The sequence below is a fragment of the Garra rufa genome, chromosome 8 (assembly GCF_049309525.1).
Source record: "Garra rufa chromosome 8, GarRuf1.0, whole genome shotgun sequence".
NCBI classification, from domain to species: Eukaryota; Metazoa; Chordata; class Actinopteri; order Cypriniformes; family Cyprinidae; genus Garra; species Garra rufa.
In genome coordinates this window covers 23,312,636-23,337,821 of record NC_133368.1, presented here as the reverse complement: position 1 = coordinate 23,337,821, position 25,186 = coordinate 23,312,636, and the positions used below count along the sequence as shown (strand labels likewise).

Genomic DNA, 25,186 nt, shown 5'->3' with positions numbered 1-25,186 from the left:
CTTATGTGGACTATATGTAAACATCTTTCATCTGAAATATCTTATTTAGGTCAGTACTAAATAAAACATAAAATTTTAGTATGATCCCTCTTATTTTAGTAAAATAATTAACATTTTACAGATTCTGCAAGGTGTATGTAAACTTTTGACCTCAACTGTATATCCAAATGTAAAACGGTAATTTTAAATTGTAATAATATTTTACAATAGTACTGTTTCATTTTCGATCAAATAAATGTTTCCTTTGGTGAGGCTTCTTTAAAAGTATTAAAAAGTCGTATGGTCCACGAACGATAATGCAGATTTGTAGTTTAGTTTAGTTTTGGCTTAAAACAGTGTAACATTTACAAGCTGTTTAATTGTTTACATGTCAGTCCTCAGACACGTCAGAAAATCCTCTCAGCCATGGTCTTTCGAGCGTTGGAGCGCGCGGTGCGCACTCGCGCGTTGGAATGTGAGCTGATGCGAGGGGCGGTCCCGCGCTGCGCTCATCACACAAGTATGTGGATGTTTCACAGACTCCAGAGCGACACGGTTGAAGCGGTTTATTTCTCAGCGCAGCGGACAGAGGATGCGCCTCATGCCTTTTCAGAGAGCCCAAGTTCAGCTTTACTCCTAACTAACCTTTATCACACCCCGAGGACACTGAGGAAAAATTAAAGCACTTTGAAAAGAGTACTGGAATATTTCTCTCATACTGTATCATGGACAGACTGTAGACTCGGGGTCAACCGGTTGATGTTCAGCGACAGTGAATCTTGAAGATGAGGTTCAGTTAGTCCATGATGGATCATCATCACGATTTGAAATGTAAAATAGTTGTGGTCGGGGACACTCAGTGTGGGAAGACGTCCTTGCTAAATGTTTTTGCCAAAGACTCCTTTCCAGAGGTTTGTAGAGAAAAGTCACGACTATGAATTCGACTTTCTTACATTATGTTTTAGCACTAACTTAGTAGTTTCGTTTAGTTAAATATCCAACTTTTGCTCTTTCTATCACAGAACTATGTTCCTACAGTGTTTGAAAACTACACAGCCAGTTTTGAGGTGGACACACTGAGAGTTGAGCTCAGTCTTTGGGATACTTCAGGTAAGAGGAGGAAAAACATTTGTGACCCTAGACCACAAAATCAGTCATAAGATCATTTTTTTTAAATAAATAAGCTTTCCATTGATATATGGTATGTTAGGATAGGACAATGTTTGGCTGAGATACAACTATTTGAAAATCTGGAATCTGAGGGTGCAAAAAATCTAAATATTGTTAGTTGTCCAAATAAAGTTCTTAGCAATGCATTTTTACTAATAAAAAGGTTTTGATATATATATATATATATGGTAGGATATATATAATTTGATGTCTCTGAGGACATTAGACATTTTTATTCAAGCCTCCATCGTACAGATTCACAGATGTATTTATTGGTCGTTATAGCAGCTGTAATGCCGTTTTTGAGGTTTTGGGCTTTGTGGGCTATGTGATGTAGTTTTCTAAAGGCCATGAACCTCCTCCCATTTCTGGTGGACTGGGACTGGGTGAGGACCACAGAAATTTTTGTTAGACTTACATGATTCATCTGTAGGCGAATGAAATTCATAAAATCGTGAATATGTGGGATGATGAGGTTGAAAAAGATTGAGCAGAGAAGCAGAAATGTAAAAGTCAGTGTTAATGGACCATTTTCATATTTTATTAACTTACACTTTCAAAAATTAAGGTTTCAGCTCAGTTTGATTTCAGGTTTTTCTTATCAAAAGCAATGTTTAGGGACATCTAGGGTTCAGTTTAATATAAGCCATGATGTTCTTACAGCAGACTCACTCTTGTCTCCCACACTTCTAGAATGACTCAGATGAATGTTGTTAATGTTAGGTAATACTATTCTCAAAATAAACTATAGATATGTAGGTAGTATGTGATCGTAGCACGATTTCTTTCAACACAGTTGTTTGTATATTGTCAAATTTGTTTATATATTATGAATTATTACTCACAGTTATCATCTTTTCCCTCCTCATCTATGTTTTTTGAGAGCAACCCATGAAACTGTTCGCCATCCTTTTATCAGAATGGACAGACGTTTCAAAATGAGACCTTTAAATATTTTAGTAATGATGGCTAATGATCTGAGGGTGGACTCATTTCAAGCCCTACAAACTTTCTAGAGCAGATTCAACACTCACCTCCCAGAATAGCACTGTAACCTAATTTACTGGGCTTGGATCATGAGTACATGTGCTGTCTTCCTATAGCGGGACAGTGACTTGCACAGGGACCTTGGCAGAAAATCAACCAGTATCAGTTGAACATGTTTAGAATGTCCCTAGAATTGAAAATTAAATTAAAAAAAATACTCCTCACTGATGTTTTTTGCAAACTTTAATTTATTATTTTTATTTAATTTATTATTATTATTATTATTTTAAAAGCTACAACTATTAAAAATGTTTTGGTTATTGAAAAGAAAATTGTAAAATTAAAAAATGCTGCAACTATTAAAAATATTTTGGTTATTGAAATATTTTTTTTTAAAATAAATAAATAAATAAAAAATGAAATGCTGATTTGGCCAAGGGCAAATAACTGAAATGACTAAATTGAAGTACTAAAATTACTAAAACTGAAATAAAATAAATGAAAACTAAACAGAAATGTGTGGAAGCCTTTTTCCGCCATGAATAAAAACTAAAAAAAAGGTCATTATGACTTTTTATCTCACAATTAATTTTTTTTACATCTCACAATTTTTCTCAGAAATGCGTAATACAAACTTGCAATTCTGACTTTTTTCTCAGAATTGCGTGATACGAACTTGCAATTACAATTTATAAAGTCCAGTTTTGAGGGAAAAAAGGCTGATTTGTTCTCAGAATTGCAAGTTTATACATCACAATTCTGACTTTAGTCACAATTGTGAGATATAAACTCAGAATTTTGAGAAAAAAGTCACAATTGTGAGTGTCACAATCTCGCAATTCTGACTTTATTTCTCAGAATTGTGACTTTATAACACGCAATTGCGAGTTTATATCTCACAATTCTAAGAATTGTTAGAATTGCAAGTTTGTATCATGCAATTCTGAGAAAAGTCAGAATTGTGAGTTTGTATCACACAATTGTGAGGAAAAAAGTCAGAATTATAAGATAAAAAGTCGCAATTACCTTTTTACATTTTTTTATGGTGAGTAAGGCTTCCATAGATACAATAAAAAGCACATACATTTTTTAAAACTCAAAATTAAAATAAAATTAAAATAAAAAAGCTATAAGCTAAAATATAAACTATATTAAATTATAAAATTGTATAATAAAATTGTATACACGCCAGTGTTGTTTTCGTCAACGATGACAATGACGAAATCATTTCGTTGACACGACTTTTTTTCATGACGATAACGAGACGATGACGAGATAAAAATGGCTCGTTGATGACTAAAACATGACGAGACGTGTGTGAGTTTTCGTTGACGAGACGAGAATAGACGAAAATATTAGTGGGTGGTCCGTCAGACGTTTAAAATGCATGACATTTCTGCTTATTGTGCATGCCAATCAAAACCTAAAACGTATCTGCCGCTATGGCAAGCCGTTTTAGCATTAAATACTCTTTGCCATACTAGTATGGCAAGCCGTTTTAGCATTCCATCCTTGTTTGTCTTTTATGTTTTAAAACATTTCTTCATTATTGTAATTATTGGTGAAAATAGTCGATCCGAAAGCTCACATTGTGTTGAACTATAGATCTGCTATTTTCAGAACTTATAAGTGACACTACCCAACAGCAAAATACTTACTGACCTACATTAATTTGTTAAGACTACTTTTTCCCCTTTTTTGACTAAAACTAGTCAAACCTTTTTGACTTTTCGTCGACTAAAACTAAACTAAAACCTTTTTGACTTTTCGTCGACTAAAATTGGACTAAAACTATCACATATAGAAGTGACTAAAATTTGACTAAAACTAATAAGCATTTTAGTCCAAAAGACTAAGACTAAGACTAAATCTAAGATGGTTGTCAAAAACAACACTGATACACGCTGATGAACACCTTGATGGATTGTAAAACTAAATAACAGTTAATTGCAACAGTTAATAAATCTAATACCAATATACCTTGAAACAAATCAGCTGCATGAATGCTGTGTTCATTGTTCAGATTTTTTTAATATATGTTACGTACTAATTTACTTATTAGTACAGTGTTTTTGTGTCTATTTGCAGGGTCTCCATACTATGACAACGTGCGCCCCCTCTCCTACCCGGATGCAGATGCAGTTCTCATCTGTTTTGATATCGGTCGACCAGAAACTCTAGAGAATGTGCTAAGAAAGGTAAGCTGATTTTAAAGCCATTTGTTCATTGATGCTGAATGTTTATAAACCCTTGTAGCTCTGAATTGTGGTTGGGATATTCTCACAAGTCCTGTCTTTGTGGCAACAAGAACAAAAGTCCAGACATCTGAGAGAAGAGTCCCATGAATGAGACGGGGAATGTATGGGAGGGCTTTGATCCTTTGACTATCACATGAGGGGGGACAACGACAACCAATAAGAGCTTGTTTACGTTGGGTCTCAGAATCATAGAGCCTTTGTGCCACAAAATGCTTTGTAACCTCTGATGTCATTGGGAGACAAGAGGTTTTGAGAAAGCCAGAATTAGTCATTTTGGGGTTCTTCAGTGTCCTTTGCTGCTCGCACTGAGTAGTGATCTGTGTTAACTCGTACTGATGTCATCAGGAGTGAGAACATACACTCACTATACTGTATGCCAGGGCCCTCCACTGGCTAGATCTCATGACGGAAACGTACCTGTGGGAACTTACATACCAATAAGTACATATCACTGTAGAAATGAACACTAGAGGCAGTAAAACAGCGAGCACTTGTAATCTTTTTCGTGCACTGTTATGATTACAGCTCCATATGTTTCGCTTTCCAGACATAACAAGCTTGCTCGGTAGTTCAGGTGGCACGAATTGGACTTAGGATGTGGAATCCTTTGGTACAAATCACATGAAAAACAAGCTAATACGTCATGCTTGCTATTGCGTTTTTACATCACATTGCTTTTGTTCATACTATCGGGTAGCTTTAGGTGTAGTGCAGATATTTTAAAATGTTCACAGAGTATCAGAGTTATAACGCCACTCAACGGACATTTCAAGTCAGAACTGCAGTGAAACATACAAAACCAACATCACATAAAACATATGTCACGATGTAGGCAGGAACACACGAACAACGACGTAGTAAAAGACGAATATTTAATAAATCCAACGGAATACAACCAGACACAGGAACAGCAGGGTAAGACATCCATATAACATCAAAGACCGACAGAGTACAGGGGAAAACACACACCTTAAATAGACAGACTAATTACACAGACAGGTGCAGACAATGACGGAGAAACCAAAAACACTCAGAACAGCGGGGGAAAACGGGAAAAACCAACAAGAAAGTCCGGGGGTGTGACATTACCTCCCCCTCCCGGAAGGCACGTCCTCGTGCCGACAAACAGACAAAGGAAACAGAACAAAGTCTTTGGAGGGGGCTTAGGTGGAGGACGGACTCCCGGGAGGAGGGCACAAGATGGAGTCCAGGGTGGTGACGGAGGGAGAAGCCAAGGATGTGACAGGAATGGGCTGGAGCAGGAGGAGCCAGGTGGGACCCAGAACGCAGCCAAGATGTATTCCCACGGTGGAGCCGATGGAGGGAGGAGCCATGGTGGAGGAAGGGCTGACGACTCCAAGGGGCCGACCGACGGAGGCGGAGCAGGTGGTGGGAGAGCCCGAGGCGGAGACGGAAAGCCGATGATCTTGGGTGACACCGCGGATCCGGAGGGCCAAGGCGGAACCCAAGGCTCTGGCGACCAAGGCGGAGATGGAGATCCGGAGATCCGCGGCGGAGCCGGAGCGACAGAGGACCGAGGCTGTGCCCGCGGGAGGGAGGAGGTCCACAGAGCCGGTGGGACGGCACGACGAGGCACAGCCGGAGGAGTAGAGTCCAGAGGCGAAGGTGGGGCGACGACTGACCAGGGCGGAGCCGGAGGGACGATGGTGCCCGGTGGAGCTGGTGGATCGACGGGCGACGGCGGAGACGAGGGAGCAGAGAGCCGGGGTGGAGCCGCAGGGTCGGAGGGCCGAGGCGGAGTCCAGGACTCTGAGGCTGGAGGCGATGGTGAGGGATCCTCCAGCCATGACACCGATGGAGACTGGCAGACCCGCGGCGAACCCACCGCACAGATGGTGGGCTGAGGGTGAGCAAGGGGACAGACAGCAGACAACGGGGATTCAGGTAGGCTGGGCGGAACCAGCGGAGATTCAGGACTAGGCAGAAGAGGGAGGGTGGGTGGGAAATCCAGGCTGATAGGTATTTCCATGACACAGTCAATAACATCCCCATAATCTTGTTCCAGCTCACCCTCAGTGATAGTGCAGTGGGCGGGGCTCTCTACCACCCTCTCTTGCTCCACGAAGCACTCCACCGTCGCAGATGTAATGGTCGGCTCACGCACCTGATCAGCAGTTTTGCCCCCGTCGGCACTCCATACTGCTGTTGTTCCGGGCTCGGGCTTTCCGTCTCTGATGGGCTCATAATCCGCGGGTCGGGGTGGCTGGCTGGGCTCTGGGTCTGGAGTGGCACTGACGAGATTCTCCTTGGAACAGGCGGGGAACTCGGGTCTTTTTCTCGCCAGTGTCCACTCCACAAACGCGGCAAAATCGGCTCGAGGGTCGTCCTCGGACGCGTCGTCCGGGTAGCTGGTGTTGTTAGCTACTAGCTGGAACATTGATGTGTAGCCCTCGAGCGGTAATTCCCCCTGCTTCAGCTGGAGGAGAATGATTTCTGTACGGAGGAAGGAATCCATGGGGGAGACACAACGGAAACAAAAAGACTGGGAAAAACGAACGGGAAACAAAACGGAGGAGAACACGCCAAAAAAAATAAACTGTATAGGTCGGTCTTTCTGTCACGATGTAGGCAGGAACACACGAACAACGACGTAGTAAAAGACGAATATTTAATAAATCCAACGGAATACAACCAGACACAGGAACAGCAGGGTAAGACATCCATATAACATCAAAGACCGACAGAGTACAGGGGAAAACACACACCTTAAATAGACAGACTAATTACACAGACAGGTGCAGACAATGACGGAGAAACCAAAAACACTCAGAACAGTGGGGGAAAACGGGAAAAACCAACAAGAAAGTCCGGGGGTGTGACAACATACAGTACCATATGTCCGTTCATCTGTTCTGGGGTAATAAATTCAGACTCTTTTAGTGCCACTCAGTGGACATTTCACATCGAATATGTCACGAAACGTACATGGCGGTATGTATTTCGCGTCTTGCAAAAAAGTTCCCACAGGTACGTTTTCGTCATGAGATCAGGTTGGTGTGTTCATATCTGGTCATGTCATGCAGTCATGAAGAACAATCATACAATCAGATTTTTATAGGGGCTGAGATAACAAACATGGTCTAGAATCACTGGATGTCATATAAACAATGTGGAAAGGAATTTGTGGGGCCTGTCATTTTCCAAATAAACAGATGAACAGAGTATTATACAGAAGATTACTTGGAAAAAATAATTATATTCTGGTCTCTAAAATGAATTTTAACACTTAGTTTAATAAGACTGCAATCATAGTATTGATTTAGCTTTTATTTTTAGATTAACATTTTTAATTTACATTTTTTTTATCTTTTCTTTTTTTTTTCAGTTTTATTTTTTTTTTTTCATCTAATATTTATGCTTTATTGCAAAAAATATTTTTTTTTAAATAGTTTTAGTTAAAAATAAGAACAGACCTATATATCAGAATTTTCTTGGAATACATATGATTTTATGATTGTCCATTTCACACGATGTTTTTTAAATCCTTTAGTGGAAGGGAGAAATCGAGGAATTCTGTCCCAATACTAAAGTTCTTTTGGTTGGATGCAAGTCAGACCTGCGTGCAGACCTGGCCACATTTGTGCAGCTGTCCAATGACATTCCTTCATCGTATGACCAGGTGGGTTTTTAAAGTACATTTTACACCTTTATTGAAAAAAGAACTGATGCAACATACAATTTCAAAAGATTGTACTAGAAAATAATGCAATGAGATCCTTAGAAACGTATTTAAAGTATAATAGTTTTAGTACAAGGACAAGATGCTTAGATTGCAAACCATTGAAATCATTACATATAAATCATTATTGTTGCACACACTCTTAAAAATAAAAGTTCCAAAAGGGTGTTTTTGCAGTGATGCCATAGAAGAACCATTTTTAGATCCCCAAAGAATTTTGACTATAAAGAAACTTTTCGGCATTTGAAAGATTCCATGGATGTTCAATGTTCTTCATAGAACCATTGATCCCAAAAAAGAATCTTTATTTTTAAGAGTGCAGTCATATAGTTGTACATTATATTTTAAAGGGATAGTTCACCCAAAAATAAAAATCCAGTCATTAATTACTCACCCTCATGTCGTTCTAAACTCGTAAGCTTTCTGACCCTGCATAGACAGGAACACAACTGACATGTTCAAGGCCCAGAAAGGTAGTAAGGATATTGTTAAAATAGTCCATGTGACATCAGAAATCAAATGGTTGAATAAAGTCTTTTTTTGTTTTCTTTGTACACAGAAAGTATTCTTGTAGCTTCATAACATTAAGGTTGAACCACTGATGTCACATGGGCTATTTTAATGATTTCCTTACTACCTTTCTAGGCCTTGAATGTGTCAGTTGCATTGCTGTCTATGCAGGGTCAGAAAACTCTCGCATATCATCAAAAATATTTTAATATGTGTTTTAAAGATGAACGATAATTTTCATTTTTGGGTGAACTAGCTCTTTAAATTTACTTGATACATTTCAATGTGTGTGCTTTATTTGCATTTTCTAACGTGAACATGTTATCTATCATTGATGCCCTTTCCATTAGATGACTGGAAATCAAGTATTGAGTCATTTTTGACTATTTGTTTTAGGGTTCAAACATGGCCAAGCTGATCTCGGCTCCTTACATCGAGTGCTCAGCGCAGCAGTCTGAGAACAGCGTGAGGGACATTTTTCATATAGCCACACTGGCCTGTATCAGTAAAAGCAACAAGAACGTGAAGCGCATCAAGTCCAGCAGAGCCACCAAGAGGACTTCACACGTATCTAACAGGCCTGAGCTGGACTCAGTGTCACGTCTACACAAGACCAAGGCAAAAACCTGCATAGTCATGTGATTTCAGAAGCCATTTCATCTGCATGCATTCCTTCTCCTATCAGGATTCTTTCCAAAAGTCCATTGGGGAATTCATGAGACATGAACTGAAGGGAGATATTTTGCACTTCACTAGTATTCGCAATATGTACGACTGAGTCAGTGACAAGTATTAATGATGATGCAGTTTGCTCTCCACATTTTAATAGCACCTCAGAATATTTTTAGCCATTAAATAAAACCTCAAGCAGGGAAAATGTTCCTATGTACTGCCAAATGAGCACTTGTAACTTTGTAGAAACTGTCCAAAGATGAATTTCCTCTGGAATTTGTTGTGCTATAATATTTCATTGCAACGTACCCTGGTTTATGGCTGTAACTAACTTGGATTAATGCATGGTCGGTGCTGCTAACCTTAGTGCTGTACTATTAGACCTGACTGTATCGAAAAGTGTCAAATAATGTCACAAATATACATTTTAGTATTTTTTCTATATGAGAGAATAATATGAGGCAATAAATGAAGCATACCTGTCGAAAACTGTTGTGAACTCATGTCATTATGAGGGGTTTGCACTTACATCACAGTTTGGTCAGTTACCCAGATGCGCAGCCATATTGGCGATACTTGGATTTATCGAAATTCAGTTTCGATTTCGGCTTCAAACGATCATGAAAATGTAAAAGTTATCTTTTAACTCAAAGTGCGTGCCTAAACGGTCAAATACACACAGACATATTTCAAAATGAGGCGCCAGCTGTGATTATTCACGTAAACCTTTGTCATTTATGTCTTAAATGATCATAAACAGTTGAGAATAAAAATTCTCTCTCTGCTTAATATTAATACAACGTAAAAATACAAAGAGAAAAATCACTCACTGCTCTTGAATGAGGACTTTTGTAGTTTTAATAAGAAACAAAGCATGTTTAATTATTACAGTGAAGATGCTGTTTTATTTTACATTCAAATAATTACATTCAATTTCTGTAATATTGTTAGACTACTTTAGACTTGCATAAAAATATTCAGTTTTTTTTTTTTCAAAAAAAGCAGGTTTTTTTTAAAATTTGTATCTTTTTTTCTGTTGTATTGCTATATTTAAATTAGTCACTAATATAAAGGTTTGGACCCAGTCATATTCATGTTAAATAATCGTGATTACAATATTGACCAAAATAATCATGATCATGATTTTTGCCAAAATCGAGCAGCTAGTGGAATCTAAATCATTTAGAGAAGGACTTAGTAGGAAAGGGTGCAATGTTTTGACAAACTAAAGTTAACAGGTGGTAAAGATACGAGCAGTATTAATTAAGATATTAGCTTCATATTTCACTTACCTGACTAGAAATGATAAGAACAAACACAAATGTTGTCAAGATTCTTGCCCTGGAATTACTGGTTCAGTTTTTTGCACTTTTCTCCTTGATTTGTTATAACTGTTGGCAGTCTATAGGACTCCAAAGTTTTTTCCTAGTCTGACCAATTAGTACAGCCCTAAACATGACAATAATTGATTATTTTCAGCAAAAAAATATGCAAAATATGCGAGTTTCGTTCATTTAGTGGCATTATTTACATTCCGCGCCGCCAATATGGCCGTTTTATGAAGCGTCGTCAAAATACTTTTATATGTAAATGCACCACCCTTTTCCCCATAAGAATGGGCGCGGCCATTTGTATATTTTATGGGTCTGGCTTCTGGTCTCATTCACGTCCAGCTATTTTTAGCTGTCCAAAACAGCTTGTTTTGCTGCTTAATATTGCGTATTGGTGAGTCTTACAATGTTTTTTTAACGTATTGTCTTAATTATAAACACACTGGTTTGTACAAATAGTTTTACCATTTACTACACATTGTTATTCTTCTCATTATTTCCCTATAGAGGTCTCACCCATAGGCTTACGTCCTCCATGAAGAAAAAGGTGTCTAAAAACTTTTTAAAAATCCTTTACTTAATCCTTTACTTAATACAGCGGTTGCCTGTATTCTTTCTTTAAATTAACTTAAAATGATAGTTCACACAAAATTGAAGATTCTGTCGTCATTTACTCACCCCAAGTTGTTCCAAACCTGTATGACTTACAATCTTCTGCACAAAAGATATTTTGAAAAATATTTGTGACCAAACAGTTGCTGGTATCCATTGACATCCATATGTAAAATAGGCTATTATCGAAGTCAATGGGACTTTTATAAGGACTTGTTTTATTGTTTGCTAACAAAAGCAAGATTATAATGGCTATACTGATATATCAATGGTTCTTTTAAGTCACAAAACAAACCACAGACTGTGATATGTTTATTCATTTAAATGTAAGTTACCTGAAACGTTCTTCGCTGACACTGACAAAATGAGTGTTTCCTACAGCTTTCTAGCGCATTAGTTTGATCCAGCACTACCATCTGCTGGATACAATTAGAAACTCAGGCAAATAGGGAAAACAGAATAAATCATCCGCAGAATAAACGTTTAGAGATGAGGAGAATGCAAGTGGGTGATAGGCTTGCGAAATCTATTTCATGATCAATTTATTGTAAGGTTGGAATAGAAAAAAGGAAAACAATTCATTCATGCAAAAACATGTTCCATATGAACTTACTCATAGATCGTTTTATGACATTAATCAGCTCTTAGACCTTTGCACTGCCTAGGCGTAAAGTGCCAAACTGAGCTTTTTTATTGAGATAAAAGTGGAACAGAAAAACACAAATATGTAAAAGCTGTAATATATCTATTTATTGCATTTACAATTTTTACCCACATGGGGGCAACATTGGAGTTTGCTTTCATATTGAAACTGAACTAGTGAGAGAAGAATTGCGCGTGATACAAAATGTGGTATAATATTAATTAATATTATTCTTACTGTATTCTTACCAGCAAGGGAAATGTAACCTGAAATTAGATATGACATACTGTAATATTCTTTTCCTCCAAAAATAAAATGCATTTAATTACCAAAAAATGAAGGTGCACTAAGAAAAGCAAATAAGTTGACATTTGTAAAAAAAAAAAAAAAAAAAAAATCCATTAAAAAAACATTTATTTTATATAATACACTACCAGTTAAACGTTTTTGAACAGTAAGATTTTAATGTTTTTTTTTTTTTTTTAAGAATTCTCTTTTGCTCACCAAGCCTGCATTTATTTGACCCAAAAATACAACAAAAGCAGTAATATTGTGAAATATTTTTTACTTTTTAAAATAACTGTTTTCTGTTTGAATATATTTTTAAATGTAATTTATTTCTGTGATCAAAGCTAAATTTTCAGCATCATTACTCCAGTCTTGGGTGTCAGAGCAGAAGAGAATCTTACTGTTCAAAAACGTTTGACTGGTAGTGTAGGTATTTATAACAGTAAAATAAATATTTAAATAAAATAAAATAAAAATGCCTTTTAAAAAGGCAGCAGTCAAGCAATGTAATTTTGTAAGCACTTTGTGTCCACATAGCTTTGCATTGTAGTTATATTTTTCAATTATCAACCTTATTTTTTAATGTGGAAACAAGCTGTTTTCTGAGACTTCCAGTTCATTATCTGCTGTAGGGAAATAAAAAGAAGAATAACAAAGAGCAGTAAACAGTACATCTGTTTGCACTACAAACCAGTGTGTTCATAATCAAGATAATACATTAAAATAATATGGTATGATACACCAGTTTGCAATATCAAGCAGCAAAATGAGCTGATACCGGAAGCCAGACATTCAATTTACAAATGGCCGAGCCCGCTCTTACCGGAAAAATAAGATGGATGTGAGTCATATCAAATATGTAAATAACATCATTTAGAAGCAAATTGCTTTAAGAAGTGCACAGTTATTTATACAGAAGCATTTGCTTTGACTGGCTCCTCTTGCTCCTTTTGCCTGTCGATAAACTGCAGGTCAATAGATGTGGCAGGAACCAGCAGAGTTCGTGTGATCGGCTTCACAGTCTTTCCTGAAGGGTCCGGACGCACTTCATAGTGTTTAATCAACTGCAGAAGGGGAAAAAAAGAAGGCACATTGACCTAAACATGCACAGTTTATTTAAGTTTAATGTTTATCACAGGGAACATGCTCAAAACATGTATCTTAGTTACTCATTGATTAGCAGAATCTCTGTAATAGCAGAAGAGCTTCGACCAAAGGTGAAGGACTGCAGATTAGGGCAGAAACGATTAGTCAACATTATCGACAGCAAAAATTGTCGACAAATGTTTTTTTTGTTGTCGAATAGTCATTTGATTTCATATGACCTAATGTAAAGGCCTGTCAGCAAACAACACCATTTTTTCCTTGTCAAAAACAGCTTTTTTCACAGTGACCTGTTTCGGTTCATGCCTCTTTAAATGATAATGAGCTACCGCTTACCCCACCCCTTTCTTCCGGTGTGTTACCATCAAAAACAAAACTAATCCTGTCCTCAGTGGTCTGATTTTGTGACAGAATAACGACTCACTTTTACATCTAACTACAAAAAGCAGCTTGATAATTGAGACTGTTTAGGTTTTTTGGGGATTCAAAAAAAGAAGAGAATGGATTTTTATCACTGTAGGGTGGTTGTGTCCATACTCCTAAGACACATTTATATGAAAAAAGCAGGTTAAAGTGAATTTTGCATCTGATGTCCCCTTTAAAATCCAGTGACTGTGCTGACTGACATGTGTTCTTACTTGGGACAGGAGGAGGTACATCTCCAGTTCAGCCACTCTGCGGCCCAGGCAGGCGCGGATGCCGAAACCGAAAGGCACAGACCCAAAGGGATGCTGGTTTAACTGCTTCTGCTCCCGGATCCAGCGCTGGGGGAGGAAGGCAGAAGGATTGGGAAACACGTTCTCATCGTAGGACACTGCAAAGTGGCAGAGGTGGAAAAGAGTCTGGAAACACACAGAATACACTGATTAGTTTGGACATATATTTACTGGTATTGAATGTGTATCAGATTTCATCTGTATTTGTTTATGAAATGGCTGTTTGTAGTTCAGCTTACATTTTTAGGGAAGAGGTGGTCACCCACAACTATTTCCCTTTCAGCAATGACACGAGCATTCCCAGGAACCACCGGATATAAACTGAGAATGTCAGAGAACATCTTTGGAGGATTCATTTAGCAAGTTAACACAACACTGTTCACACTGCACTAGCATATTAGACAGCTTTTAATGAAATTAACATTTACTGAAAATGTACCCTCAGGCCTAAAATGTAGATGAGTTTGTTTCTTAATCAGAACATCTTTAGCATTACATCACTTGCTCACCAATGGATCATCTGCAGTGAAAGGTCAGAATGAGAGTTCACACAGCTGATAAAAACATCTCAGTAATCCACAAGTGATGCACACGACTCCAGTCCATAAATTTACAGTTGAGGTCAAAAGTTTACATACACCTTGCAGAATCTGCAAAATGTTATTTATTTGAACAAAATAAGAGGGATCATACAAAATGTATGCTATTTTTTATTTAGTACTGACCTGAATAAGATATTTTACATAATAGACGCTTACAGATAGTCCACAAGAGAAAACAATAGTTTAATTGATCAAAATTACCCTATTCAAAAATTTACATACACTTGATTCTTAACACTGTGTTTTTTTTTGTTTTTTTTTGTTCAGTGATAGTTGTTCATGAGTCCCTTGTTTATCTTGAACAGTTAAACTGTCCACTGTTCTTTAGAAAAATCCTTCAGGTCCCACAAATTCTTTGTTTTTTCATTATTGTTGTGTATTTGAACCCTTTCCAACAATGACTGTATGATTTTGAGATCTTTCTTTTGACACTGAGGACAACTGAGGGACTCTTATGCAACTATTACAGAAGCTTCAAACACTCACTGATGCTCCAGAAGGATAAACGCTGCATTAAAGGAACTCTCCACTTTTTTTGGAAATAGGCTCATTCTCCAACTCCCCCCCGAGTTAATTAGTTGATTTTTACCGTTTTGAAATCCATTCAGCCGTTTTCCTGTTCTGGCGATATCACTTTTAGCATAGCTTAGCATAGATCATTGAATCCTATTAGACCAATAGCATCGTGTTCAAAAATGAGCAATGAGTTTCCATATTTGTTGTATTTAAAACTTGACTCTTCTGCAGTTATATTGTGTACTAAGACCGGTGGAAATGCAAAGCTGCGAGTTTCTAGGCCGATAAGATTAGGAACTACACTCCCATTCCGGCGTAATAGTCAAGGAAGTTTGCTGCCGTAATATGGCATTTGCACATGTGCTGCGTGGTATTACTGCTCCTGCTTCAGCCTTATTACGGCAGCAAACTTCCTTGACTATTACGCCGGAATGGGAGTGTAGTTCCTAATCTTATCAGCCTAGAAAATTGAAGCTTTGCATTTCCACCAGTCTTAGTACACAATATAACTACAGAAGAGTCAAGTTTTAAATAGGACAAATATCGAAACTCGTTGGTCATTTTTGAATGCGATGCTATTGGTCTAATAGGATTCAATGATCTATGCTAAGCTATGCTAAAAGTGATATCGCCAGAACAGGAAAACGGCTGAATGGATTTCAAAACGGTAAAAATCAACTAATTAACTCGGGGGGGAGTTGGAGAATGAGCCTATTTCCAAAAAAAGTGGAGTGTTCCTTTAAGAGCCAGGAGTGTAAACTTTTGAGCAGAACAAAGATGTGTAGATTTTTCTTATTTTGCCTAAATATCATTTTTTTTTTTCATTTAGTACTGCCCTTCCGGAGCTACAGATGATACTTCTGTTTCCCAGAAGACAAAATAAGTTAAAATTAACCTGATCTTCAAATAAAAAAAAAAGTTTCCACCCCCAACTCAATGCACTGTGTTTCCTTCTGACACATCAGAGAGCATTTAAAACTTTTGTAATAGTTGCATATGAGTCCTCAGTTGTCTTCAGTGTGAAAAGATGGATCTCAAAATCATACAGTCATTGTTGGAAAGGGTTCAAATACACAAAAATGCTGGAAAAAACAATTTGTGGAACCTGAAGGATTTTTATGAAGAACAGTTGACAATTTAACTGGGACACATGAACAACTATCAAAAAAAAAAAAAAAAAAAAAAAAAAAGCTGTGGATCATTCAGGTAACATAACGCCATAGTATTAAGAATCAAGTGTATGTAAAATTTTGAACAGGGTCATTTTTATAAATTCAACTAATATTTTCTCTTGTGGACTAAACGTCTTTTATGTAAAATATCTTATTCAGGTCAGTACTAAGTGAAAAATAACATGTATGATCTCTCTTTGGCAAAATAATTAACATTTTACAGATTCTGCAAGGTGTATGTAAACTTCTGACCACAACTATGTGTTCTTAAAAGTGAAAAGTTGCGTGTTTGTATACATTATTAAGATGTTTTTAGCTTCAAACCATTGTTTCCAGCTAAAATAAAGTCCTTTATTCATAATATTGCTTTTTCCAGTTTCTCCACTGATGGACTAGAGTCATGTGGATTACTTGTGGATTACTGTGATGTTTTATCACCAGTTTGGACTCTCATTCTGATAGCACCCATTCACCGCAAAGGATCCGAGACCCGTTCTGATGAAGAAACCAACTCATCCACATCTTTGACAGCCTGAGGGTGAGCACATTTTAAGCAACTTTTAATTTTTGAGTGTACTATTCCTTTAAATATGTTTATAATACAGTTTTTTGGAAGAAGATACTATACCGAAGAGTCTCTCTAACAATGGCCTTTAGCAATGGCATCCTGATGATGTCTTCACTGCAGGGCACTTTGTCACCTGGGCAGACACTGATAATCTCCTCATACAGCTTCTGCTGGATCTCTGGCTCCCGTGCCAAGTGATAAAGCGCCCAGGAAATAGTGTTTGATGTCTAAAAATGGGCATGTATCAAACGCAGAATCTCAAATACGTTAATTACATTACTTATTTATTTCCTTTAGTTTTAAATCAAATGCTGCAAATGGCAAGATCAAATCCAATGAAATATTTGCAATGCATTGGCTCTGTAAAGAGAAAAGATACTTACAGTGTCGACTCCAGCCAGCAGAAGCTCTGTAATGCTTCCCAAAACCTCAGTGAAGGACATTTGTTCACTGATCAGGAGGTGTGTGAGATATTCACCCTCCAGTGGTTGCCCATGTTTCACCATTTCCTGAATCTCTGTCATCTTCTTCTGCACCAGTTCATTCGCTGTGCAAGAAAACAATTTAAAGATTGGCATTCTGTTACCCGACTCCACGCATTACATGGTCATGTTGGAAAGTTCACACGCGACGTAGGAGTAAGTACCAGCCCAGTGTTTTCAAAGCGAAGGTGCAAAGACTAAGTCAAACACCCTTTATTAAAAAAAGGTAAAACGACAATGTTAGACAATTTTAAAGTTGGAGGAGAAAACGAGATAGAGTTTTTCGTCCTACTCTACCTTTTTGAACCGGAGTACACAGACGAAGAACTAACCACGCGTGACCTTTTCAGCGACAGAAAATGAACATCTTCGATGAGGAAATTTAAATAAGAAGTGAACTAATCCTATAAGACATACTGCTACTGCACAAGTAGCATATATAATAACCCACAGTAGGTTTATACAGGTGGAGCTGGGGAAGGTGGAGGTTTTCAGAGGAACTGCAAAGTGCTCTAGTGAATGCTAACCAGCCATCATGTAAAGCAGCAAGCTTATTGGCTGTGTATGCAACATGAACCAATCAGCTTCACGCCAAGTATTTTAACACTGTGAATATCATCAGTTTGCATTAATGATCCATCAGCCTACGCCATCTAGAGTTTCATGAACTTGCCATTAATTTACTTTGAAAAAAATCTTACTAATCCCAAACTTTTGAACAGTGGTGTATATATAAACAAGTCAACATGTTTTTTTTTGTTACTTTTAAACATGTCAATAATAGAAATAGACTTACCAACTTTGAACAAATGGTCCCAAACAGCCACAAAATGCTTCCAAAAAGGCATGTAGGGCCAGAGAGATTTGGGGAACAGGATCACGATGGGTGAAAGACGAAACATTTCCCCAACAGAGAAGATAAACTTCTGTGTTTCTTCAGGAACCACATCATTCAGACACCCCATGCGAGTTTCAAACAACACTGAGCATATTCCTTATGAGGGAAAGACAAAAACAATATTAGTGTGATGGACACCAAACACACACACACACACACACACACATGGGCCATTCTACAGAATTGGTCCAAACTGCTGCCCCACAATCAAAAAACACATTTAAAAAGCATTGAAGTTTTTAAGTCTTAGATGTTTAGTAAGATCCTTTTATTGACTGTTGAAACCCACAATAATATTTAAAATATCAGTAAGCTTAAAGGAACTCTCCACATTTTTTGGAAATAGGCTTATTCTCCAACTCCCCCCGAGTTAATAAGTTGAGTTTTACCATTTTGAAATCCATTCAGCCGTTCTCCTGTTCTGGCGATATCACTTTTAGCATAGCTTAGCATAGATCATTGAATCCTATTAGACCAATAGCATCGCATTCAAAAATAACCAATGAGTTTTGGTATTTGTCCTATTTAAATCTTGACTCTTCTGCAGTTATATCGTGTACTAAGATCGGCGGAAAATGTAAAGCTGCGATTTTCTAGGCCGATAAGATTAGGAACTACACTCCCATTCTGGCGTAATAGTCAAGGAAGTTTGCTGCTGTAATATGGACGCAGCAGGCGCAGGAATATAAGCGCCTGAAATTAGTTCCCAGCTAAGTAACTTCCAACAAGAAACGCTCCCTGTGCATGCAGTTGGTCACGTTGTGCTGCGTGATATTCGGCCATGTTACGGCAGCAAACTTCCTATATAACTGCAGAAGAGTCAAGTTTTAAATAGGACAAATACCGAAACTCGTCGGTAATTTTTGAACGCGATGCTATTGGTCTAATAGGATTCAATGATCTATGCTAAGCTATGCTAAAAGTGATATCGCCAAAACAGGAGAACGGCTGAATGGATTTTAAAACGGTAAAACTCAACTTATTAACTCGGGGGAGTTGGAGAATGAACCTATTTCCAAAAAAAGTGGAGTGTTCCTTTTATATATAAAATCATCATTAAGTGGGTACTTGCAATTGGGAGGTAGCTGTCCCGAACCCCTACATTTTAAGTCATGTAAATGATACTGAAATAATTCACCAAGAATTTTATTCCATTGTTGTTTTAAAATTATCTTTTAGATTTTTTTTAATTTAAAATTAAGTCCAAATTAAAAATTAACCAAATTTATATTTTATATTTTCTTTGTAAATTATGAAACTTTATGTAAAAAAAACTTTATGCCACTACCGAAACACTGTACAGTCATGGCCAAAAGTTTTGAGAATTACATAAATATTGGAAATTGGAAAAGTTGCTGCTTAAGTTTTTATAATAGCAATTTGCATATACTCCAGAATGTTATGAAGAGTGATCAGATGAATTGCATAGTCCTTCTTTGCCATGAAAATGAACTTAATCCCGAGAAAAACTTTCCACTGCATTGTTAAGAAGGCTTCAGGGCGTCCAAGAAAGTCCAGCAAGCGCCAGGATCGTCTCCTAAAGAGGATTCAGCTGTGAGATCGGAGTGCCACCAGTGCAGAGCTTGCTCAGGAATGGCAGCAGGCAGGTGTGATCGCATCTACAGTGAGGCCAAGACTTTTGGAAGATGGCCTGGTGTCAAGAAGGGCAGCAAAGAAGCCACTTCTCTCCAAAAAAACATCAGGGACAGATTGATCTTCTGCAAAAAGTATGGCGAATGGACTGCTGAGGACTGGGGCAAAGTCATATTCTCCGATGAAGCCTCTTTCCGATTGTTTGGGGCATCTGGAAAAAGGCTTGTCCGGAGAAGAAAAGGTGAGTGCTACCATCAGTCCTGTGTCATGCCAACAGTAAAGCATCCTGAGACCATTCATGTGTGGGGTTGCTTCTCATCCAAGGGAGTGGGCTCACTCACAATTTTGCCCAAAACACAGCCATGAATAAAGAATGGTACCAAAACACCCTCCAACAGCAACTTCTTCCAACAATCCAACAACAGTTTGGTGAAGAACAATGCATTTTCCAGCATGATGGAGCACCGTGCCATAAGGCAAAAGTGATAACTAAGTGGCTCGGGGACCAAAACGTTGAAATTTTATCTTAAAACTTGTGGTCAATCCTCAAGAGGCGTGTGGACAAACAAAAACCCACTAATTCTGACAAACTCCAAGAAGTGATTATGAAAGAATGAGTTGCTATCAGTCAAGATTTGGCCCAGAAATACTGACTCTTTGCATAAATGTCATGTAATTGTCGATAAAAGCCTTTGAAACGTATGAAGTGCTTGTAATTATATTTCAGTACATCACAGAAACAACTGAAACAAAGATCTAAAAGCAGTTTAGCAGCAAACTTTGTGAAAACTAATATTTGTGTCATTCTCAAAACTACTGTATATTTTAGTCAATTGGCTGAGACTGATTTTAACTACACCCCTACATTAATGATCAGGAAATATTTGTGTCTCTCTCTCTTACTGTATCTACATGGTGAGTACATAGGCCCCATCATGCTGAGGTAAATGTGTTTAAAAGTATGAAAAATCTGTGTGTAACTGTAAGAAACGTCATTACCGAACACCATTTTTTTTATAATTAAACACACTTTTTTTGGAAGTTATTCCATAACATTTATATGTGTACAACTTTTCAGAACTGTGCTAGCTAACCATGTGCTGATTAGCATATTTGAGCCAAGTTCAAACATCTAAAATTGTCACTACTGAAACTGTCACGACCGAAACATTTGGTGAAGTTTTGGTAGTGAATACATGTCATAATTATTTCGATAGTGACAAAAGCGAACACATAATCCTTTATTTGGGGGAAAAGTAGTACAGTTAAGCAAATTATTAGTATTTTAGTATGTTTTATTAGTGTTTTAGTATGTTAAAATTTTGTAATGTGAAGTGGTTGCTACCAAAACATTACTGTCACTACTGAAAATGTGCTGTCACGACCGAAATATGGGATATTTTGTAAAAAATAAAGTATACTGAATTATCAGCTAAGATGTTATGGTAGTTTTTGGTTCAATGTATATTCAAACTAATGAATACTTAAATTTGAAATCAGTATGATAAACTTTTTGCATTTAACAAAATACAACAAATCTCATAAATTACATTTGAAATACTGTTAATATTGTAATTGTTATTGATTTGCCTCTAAAAACTTTATTATAAGTAACCTTCGGTTCACTTATGTTTGTCGTGGCCACGAGATATTAATTCGTGGCCACGACATATTAACTCGTGGGAACGTCATATTATGTCGTGGCCACGACAAACATAAGTGAACCGAATGTGTTCCCTGGCGGGCACCGTATAATCCAGTATTTTGACCTTGAAATTACCCAATATGTTATACCTTCAAAGGCAAACTTGTACAGTTCTCCCGCCACATCATACACCATTACGTCATTGCCTGTTGTCATCCTAAGCTTAGCCACCTTCTCAATAAAGTCGCTCACCACACCATTAATGGCATTGGTGTAGGAGGACACATGCTTAGGCTTCAGCATGTGAGGATTCAGGATGCTTCTAATGCGTTGCCACTCCGATCCCATTCTGAAACGGGACAATAAATACATTATGAGTATTGTCATTTCTAACAGCATAATGATTTTCTCATACATATTTGCATGATAATTTGCAGCATTTTGGATATTTTATATTCAAAATAAGTTCAGAACACTGATTATGTGAAAAACATGCTCCTTAGTTGAACTCTGAACATTAAAAGAGTAAGCCCTCAATTTTTTTTCTTTTATGTTTGGAGGTTGTTATGTCTCCTCAAAACTGGTTTTCCCACTAACACTTGAATTTATTGACTGCCTCTGTTGCCATCCTTCACAACGTTTTCAATGCAATTTCATTGTTCACTGTGAAATCTCAAAAACAATTCCCTATTATTTCCCACTAAAAATTCCGTGATTTTTATTTTATTTTTTTTGCTTGAATTAGGTTTTGGTTTACTGTTTACTGTCCTCAGGCATGTTTTCATTTTTTTCATTTTGTGCATTACTCACTTTCTAAGCAAACAATTGCAAGCTGCTATTCAATACATGTTCAGACGTGCACTACATCTGAGTCTTCGTAACATCAGCAGATGTTTTTATGTATGCTTTTGCAGTAACTGACAGCATTATGGTTGCACATTATATGCGCATTGACGAATGTGTGTGGCAATAATACTGGGGTCTCCAGTGTTACTTACTCTGTGAGGGGTCCATAGGCATGATTCCGGAGTTTTCTGTAACCTCTCCAGTGTGGCATGTCAGTACGGATGGGATAGCGACCCTCTTGCCGGAGAACCTGTTCTATGAGGTCTGCATTGGCCACATTAACAACAACCAGCGGTCCATATTTGGACTTCCAAAGGGGGCCGTAGATTTTACTGTGCTCTATCTGCATTAATCACACATTTTAGTGTTAATAAAGATTCAGTGTTAATTTTACAACATGTGACATATCATTGTTACACAATACAAAAACATACTGCATATGTGCATACAGACATATCAATCAATCAAAACTTAATTAAGAACATGCATGGCCCAAACACACAAACAATAAAACAGACAAATAATAAAGACAGACACAATCCACAGAATCACATATTTCAGTTATTCAGTGTTGAATTTATACTGTTTGCAGAGTCTGATAACCTATACATACACCTATCTGTGATGTTACGTAAAACCCTTCTCTGTTTAACTCCATTACATAACATTGAATGGAACATACATATATATTTTACATACATTGACTGATAAGCATTTAAAAAGTCAGAATGTTCACTTTAGATTGAGGAACGCTTTTGTTGTGTAACTTTTCATAATGAACAATTATGCAATTATGGTACAATTATGGAATTGACCTGTTTTACAAATCTTTAATCTACTTTAAATCAAAAATACACGTATCTGTGCCATGTTTGGGTTTGAAACCAACTTATGTTCCAACTTATTTAGTAAAGTCATTTTAAAGATGTTGAATGAAATACTGGAAAATACCATAAGCCTTATCTTTTAACATTATAACTGCATCATAAACTTGGAGAAACAGTCACGTCTTCATTATTAGCCATATTTCCCACTACAAAGGAGTTACTTTTAACACAGTTGAACAGCTCATAATAATGTTTTTTTGCCACAACTGAGTAATTTTCTCTATTAATACTCGTTGGCAAAAATGTTTTCCAGTTATTAATTCTATTGATTTCTTTTGAGAATTCTATAGGTTTCTTTGCAAGCGAGTCAGCCCTCATTATATTTTCATTCCTCTTAATGAAAAATAGGGCATATTTATAACTTACATTTGCCCGTTTCTTATATTCAGATAAGGAACCACGTTTATGCCTGCCTGACTCAACTCAAGTTTTTAAATATATATATACACTTCCAGTTAAAAGTGTTTGAAAAGTAGGTTTTTAATGTTTTGTTTAAGAAGCCTGCATTTATTTGATCCAAAGTACAGCAAAAACGGTAACATTTTGAAATGTTTTTACTATTTAAAATAACTGTTTTCTATTTGAATATATTTTAAAATGTACTTTATTCCTGTGATTTCATTTTTTCCAGTCTTCAGTGTCACATGATCCTTCAGAAATCATTCTAATATTCTGACTTGATGCTTATTATTATTATTATGCTGAAAACAACTGAGTACATTTTTTTCAGGTTTCTTGATGAATAGAAAGTTTAGAAGAACAGCATTTATCTGAAATAGAAATCCTTTGTAACAATATAAATGTTTTTATCATCACTTTTGAAGCATTCTTGCTAAATAAAAGTATTCATTTCTATCATTTCTTTCCCCACCCCTCAAAAAATTACACTGACTCCAAGCGTTTAAATGGCATGTTACAAAAGCTTTTTATTTTAATAAATGCTAATCTTCGGTTCTTTCTATTCATTAAAGAATCCTGATAAAAATGTACTCAACTGTTTTTAAATATTAATAATAATAAAATGTTTCTTTAAGCATATTAAATGATTTCTGAAGGATCATGTTACACTGAAGACTGGAGTAATGATGCTGAAAATTTAGCTTCGATCACAGAAATAAATTACATTTTAAAATATACTCAAATAGAAAACAGTTACTTTAAATAGCAAAAATATTTCAACATTTTACTGTTTTTGATGTACTTTGGATCAAATAAATGCAGGCTTGGTGAGCAGAAGAGACTTCTTTAAAAACATAAATACACTGAAAATGTCATCTCACTCGTTCACACAGTAGTAAAAGAGTGAAATATATATAACAAAGACATAAAACCATCATTTGGAGATCAAACGTGTTAGTTCAACACTGAACACTGAATCATTCTTTACCTGCATTTGATGTGTCGTCTGAAAATAACCTTTCCCAAAGAGCCAGTATAATGATGTCAAAAAGCTAGGACCATCCAAGTCGTCCATGGTTTTTTGTTTATCACCTATTAGTGTACTGGTTGTCCGAGTGAGGGATGCCGATGTCAGGCATTTTATTCCACCGTAGTCCAGTTTGCATAAAAATAATCTAGTTCTTAGCAGTGAATTGGAAAACATTTCTAGTCTCGGCAGTCCACAGCACAATCTGTACAATAGCCCTGTTTCAGCTACACTGTAATGGCAGCCTGTGTCAAAAGCGGCTCTTTTCCTGCAAATGAACTTGAGTAAACTCGCTTGTTATCGAGGGGTTACTCCGTCGTGTTGAGATTCTGTGAAGGTCGCCAGTGTTTCCTAACTACCGTTCCTTTTTAGTCGACACAATTACCTCCACGGCAACCATTGTTTCTGCCAAATACAACTGTTACTACTAAAAAAGCATAATAACAACAATGTAAGAATGTAATATTGCGACGTAATACTGTAATTTAAGCGAATACGGAATACCGTTTGTGGTCAGTAAAGACTTTTTCATGTTTTTGTAATAAGTGGTCACCAAAGCTGTTGAACAATTACTCCAGTGT

The 25,186-nt window shown here is 37.0% G+C and overlaps 2 protein-coding genes across 2 annotated transcripts; one reads left to right on the top strand and one right to left on the bottom strand.

Moving 5' to 3' along the window:
* The first annotated feature begins 507 nt into the window (after positions 1-507).
* rnd3b (Rho family GTPase 3b) lies at positions 508-9,765 on the top strand. Its single transcript, XM_073845646.1, has 5 exons — positions 508-890; positions 1,002-1,089; positions 4,225-4,334; positions 7,906-8,034; positions 9,001-9,765. The coding sequence occupies exons 1-5, from the start codon at positions 783-785 to the stop codon at positions 9,244-9,246; spliced, it is 681 nt and encodes a 226-aa protein (XP_073701747.1). The 5' UTR covers positions 508-782; the 3' UTR covers positions 9,247-9,765.
* A 2,115-nt stretch (positions 9,766-11,880) lies between these two features.
* LOC141340604 (sterol 26-hydroxylase, mitochondrial-like) lies at positions 11,881-25,126 on the bottom strand. The gene is made up of 9 exons (XM_073845645.1): positions 24,567-25,126; positions 22,445-22,635; positions 21,596-21,795; positions 18,107-18,304; positions 17,212-17,375; positions 16,889-17,055; positions 14,210-14,291; positions 13,893-14,096; positions 11,881-13,214 (listed from the first exon to the last, which is right to left on the bottom strand). The coding sequence occupies exons 1-9, from the start codon at positions 24,780-24,782 to the stop codon at positions 13,059-13,061; spliced, it is 1,578 nt and encodes a 525-aa protein (XP_073701746.1). The 5' UTR covers positions 24,783-25,126; the 3' UTR covers positions 11,881-13,058.
* Between the last annotated feature and the right edge of the window lie 60 nt (positions 25,127-25,186).